This window comes from Neophocaena asiaeorientalis, unplaced genomic scaffold, assembly GCF_003031525.2.
Source record: "Neophocaena asiaeorientalis asiaeorientalis breed wild unplaced genomic scaffold, Neophocaena_asiaeorientalis_V1.1 scaffold230, whole genome shotgun sequence".
Taxonomy (NCBI): domain Eukaryota; kingdom Metazoa; phylum Chordata; class Mammalia; order Artiodactyla; family Phocoenidae; genus Neophocaena; species Neophocaena asiaeorientalis.
The window spans coordinates 8,958-13,151 of NW_020175186.1; the positions used below are offsets into that span (position 1 = coordinate 8,958).

General features: G+C 59.1%; 1 protein-coding gene across 1 annotated transcript in view; it reads left to right on the plus strand.

The window, feature by feature from the left end:
- The first annotated feature begins 781 nt into the window (after nucleotides 1–781).
- GHRL (ghrelin and obestatin prepropeptide) overlaps nucleotides 782–4,194 on the plus strand; it is a 4,197-nt gene continuing 784 nt past the window's right edge. Inside the window, exons 1-2 of the mRNA XM_024764733.1 lie at nucleotides 782–1,064; nucleotides 1,291–1,404. Coding sequence (XP_024620501.1) covers nucleotides 801–1,064; nucleotides 1,291–1,404 — 378 coding nt within the window. The 5' untranslated portion in view covers nucleotides 782–800. The remainder of the gene's footprint in view (nucleotides 1,065–1,290; nucleotides 1,405–4,194) is intronic.

Here is a 4,194-nt window from a genome sequence, read left to right on the forward strand (position 1 = left end):
AGCGCAGGGGCAGGACAAGCTCCTGAGTTCGAGTGAGGATACCTCATTGTATCCCGCAAGGAAGGGAGTGGCAGAAGGGCCAGTAAGCCAAGGCCGCAGAGCAGCAAAGCCAGACCAGACCCAGGGCCACTCTCCTCCCTCCCACCTAAACCAGGGCCAGGCACGCTTGCAGAGAGGAGCAGCAGATGGCCACCTCACGTGGCTGTCCCAGGCCACCCAGCCATCTCTCAGGGCGTTTGCCCACCACTGTTGATTTCTACCCCGAGGACAACGTGCGTAGTATTTTTAGTTCCCAAGGAATGTCAATCAGCCCCCGGATACTGGGCTGCCCTGAGGTGGGGCTGCTGGTTTAAAACAAACACAGGCTGCCTATATAATGACCAGACAGCCACCAGGCACCACCTCCACCAGGAATCCCAGGTAGGCACTCTGGCCACTCTCTTGTGTGTGGGAGGGTCTGTTTATGGGTTAATTCACCTCCACTGCTGGGCATCCGCAGGCCCATCTGAACTCGGGGAGGTGGCATGACCTGGGGCAGCCTGGTTGCTCAGAGCTGGGCTTGGGAGCCGCCCCAGGGCCCCCATGTCTCCTGGGACCTTGCCAGTTCAGCTTTCCCAAACATCCTCGAGAAACTTGGCACACGGTCCTCGGGGCCTGGGATAAAGGACATGGGGAGTCCCATTGCCAAGCATTCTGCCCCCAGATGAACAGTCTTGGAAAAGAGCACCCACATCCTTCCATCAGTCCTACCTGGGGGAGGTGGGCAGAGAGGGCGCTAAGAGCCGCTCTACTCAGCAATCATGGCCCCAGGTCCAGGTCGGAGCCCTTCAGCCTGTCTGCTGGGCTCAGAAGCACAGGGAGGGAAGCGGGGGGAAAGAGGGGATGGAATGGGGGAGCGCGTGCTGCCCAGAGACGCTCTCTCCTCCAGGCCCATCTGTCCCCAGCCAGCCGAGGCCATGCCCTCCCCAGGGGCCGTCTGCAGTCTGCTGCTCTTCAGTGTGCTCTGGGTGGACTTGGCCATGGCGGGCTCCAGCTTCCTGAGCCCCGAACACCAGAAAGTACAGGTGAGACGTCCCCCCACGAGGCCTGCGCTCTGACTGGGGAATCTCATTGCAGCCCTGCCGTGAGCTGCGTGAGCTGGGCAGTGGCTCACCCTCTCTGCGCTTCAGCCTTCTTCTCCCAGAGCACAAAGGAGGACTCTGGGTCTGACCGTGGGCCCACACCTCACTCTGCTTTTGGAAGGACAGGGGGGCTTAGGGCCCTAAGGAGAACACCTCCTCTTTCCAGCAGAGAAAGGAATCCAAGAAGCCGTCAGCCAAACCGAAGCCCCGGGCCCTGGAAGGCTGGCTTGACGCAGACGTCAGAAGTCAGGCGGAAGGCGCAGGGGACGAGCTGGAAATCCAGGTGGGTCCCTCTGCAGCTTTATGCTTTCAGCAGTGGAGGGGATGGGGCGGGGGAGGGCGTGGAGAGGCGGCCATCCACAGGGACTCACTTACCAGCCACTCAAGGAACATCAAACAGCACAAAAACAGTGGACTCTGCACCACTGGGCTCTGTTGAGATCGGCTTTGCCGATCAACAGGCAAACATCTAAGCAACTTTGCTGTATTAGGATGAGCCTCAAGCAGAGGGGAGAGGGGGCGCCAGCAGATGCCAGGTGATCTCAGAGGGGAGCCAGCAAATAGACTGGAAGGAAGAGCTGGTCACAGACTGGAGGCGTTTCCTGCAGAAAACTTTCTGATCGACTCAGGGGCCCCTCGGACCTTACCTTACCCAATCTTACCAGGCGGCGGCCTGGACAGGTGAGCGGTGAGCCCAGCTCTCACCAAACCCCACCTGTAGACGAGGATGGGGCTCATCAGGCTTGCTTGAGCTTTGATGAATAGTTCACGGGGCACGGGAGCCATTTAGAGAGAAACGGAGGACTAGGAGAGAGAAAGCGTGAAGGCGTTTTAGTTACCCCTGCTGGGCAGCCGCGGTCCAGGGAATGGTTCTGACAAGAGTTTAGGCGAGGACAGATCCCCGCACGCAGGGAAACCACAATCCCCGGGTGGTGCCTAGTAACTACTGTTAGTAACTGCGGTCTCACTCTCCGGCTGCTTTACCCTCCTGCTTCGCATTTAACCTCTACAACCACCTGTGAAGTCAGTGGGGCTGCTTTCTGTGCCCTCATTTAGAGATGAGGAACCGAGGTTCAGCCGAGGGAGCTCACTGGGCTGAGGGGCCACAGCCCTGCATGGGGAAGAGGTGGGACCCACAGTCTGGGGGACTCCAGTCCCCAAGCCCTGTGTCCCCATCACCAGTCGGGCAGAGAGCGAGCAGGTGGCCCAGGAAGTCTCCTCTGCCTGCCCTGGCCTCCCTCCACCCACCCCCAGCCTCTCCTCCCCTCAGGGGTCAAATCCCCAACCCTCGCCCTCTGACGCTCGCCAGGCGCCTCCTCCACCACAGGTGAGACCCCACCCGCCACGTTCCCACTCATCAGCCTGCAAATCCTTAGACTAAAACCAGGGAACTTTCCCGGTGAGACTGCCAGGTCCAGTGGGGCCAGAGACGCCCTAAGTTAGCCCAGGCGGGGAAGAGGTTCCAGTGGCTGATGACTCACGGCTGGACGTTTCCAGTTTCCACAGAGCAAACGGCAGGCCCTACCTCCGCTAGAACCAGGAGTCTGAAATGTCGGAGGTGGTGAGACGCCAGAGGCAGGTGGGAGGCCTGTGACACAGGCCGCAGAGCTCTGGCTGTGCCCCCCGAACCCCTCCAGGGCCAGGGTCCCACCTCACTCATCCCAGGCCCCTACACCCCCTCCAAAAGTTTTCCTGAAATCCAGCAAGTTTCAGAGCTGGAAGTTTTCGAGGCCAAGTTCCACCCATCCCCCACTGACCACATGAGACACTAAGGCACCTTTTCAAGTCGCTCAAAGCCGCACCCCTATCCAACAGCTGCTGCGACTCCCGTCAGTTGCCCGTCTCTGGTTCCAGAGTGCAAACCAGCCCAGCAGGTCCCCAGCTTGGTGCTTGTGGTGCTGCAAAGTCAGCTGGGGTCATCCAACCACCCGCATGAGCCACAGGGGTGGAGCGGAAATGAGTATTTACTGAAGGGAGGGAACAGAGGGGCCTCAGTTCCCCCAAAATCACTCATATCATCTCCACTTGCTCCACCTTCACGGTGGAGACAAGAGGGGGAGGTAAATTTTAAAAAGGGGACCAACAGATACCTGTTGTTTTAATAACATCTCTGAGCATCTCTGCTCATCTGTGAAATGGGAGCAACAGTGGCTCCTGCCCGGAGGGAAACGGGCTCAGCCTGGGCCTGACCAGGGCAAGGGCTGCACGCAGGGCAGGGCAGGGTAGCGGCTCTGGGGCTCAAAGAGGCTCCAGGGCTGGTGGACTCGGGCCTGCAGTCTGGCCCTTGCCTCCACCTCCCTCTGTGGCCCCAGGCAAGTCGGGGCCTCAGCTCCTTCATCTGAAAAATGCGGCTGACGTGTCCTGTCTGGAGGGCAAGGAGGCAGGAGGACCAAGGACGGAGGGCTCCCTTTCAGACCCAAGATCCCTGCGTCAACTCATCCAGAATCTCAGTGACCAACAGGGCCAGGCACCCAGGCAGTTACTGGATGAATGGAGCTAGATAGTCTCCGCTCCCCAGGTGAGAAACGATGATGTGGCCGAAAACAGAGCTCCTCCCTATTCACCCAAAACTGAGCTCCAGTAAATCATCTCATAGGCTGCCAAGAAAGTAGGGGAAATGGGGTGCTCTCCCTGGAGAAGGGATGAGACGGAGGCACAGAAAGAAGAACAAACTTGGCTCAGAGCATCGTTCTAGGGAAAGGTCAGCTTCCTGTCCAACTTCCCACAGAGACCGTCCCCCAGGCTAGTGCTGTGTACACCAGGGAGAACCCTGCTCCCCAGATCACCCTGCCAGGGCCTGAAGCTCTACCACTGGCCATTCAACCTTATGTCTTCCTAAGCTGCAAGGAGCAGGGAACCTTGATCTAGGGGACTTCACAGCTTTTATCAGTAACCTTCTCAGAGGTAAGGAAAGAGGGTACAAGGTAAGCCTCCTAAAGATGGTGCGGATGTAAGACTAGGCCTGGGCAGGAGGGTAACCTGGCTGAGCTGTCCCCTCAGTGGTGCCTGCTGGACCCCAGGCCCCCTCTCTCCCTCTCCTGAGAGCCCAGGGCCTCCACTGGGAGAGGACGGG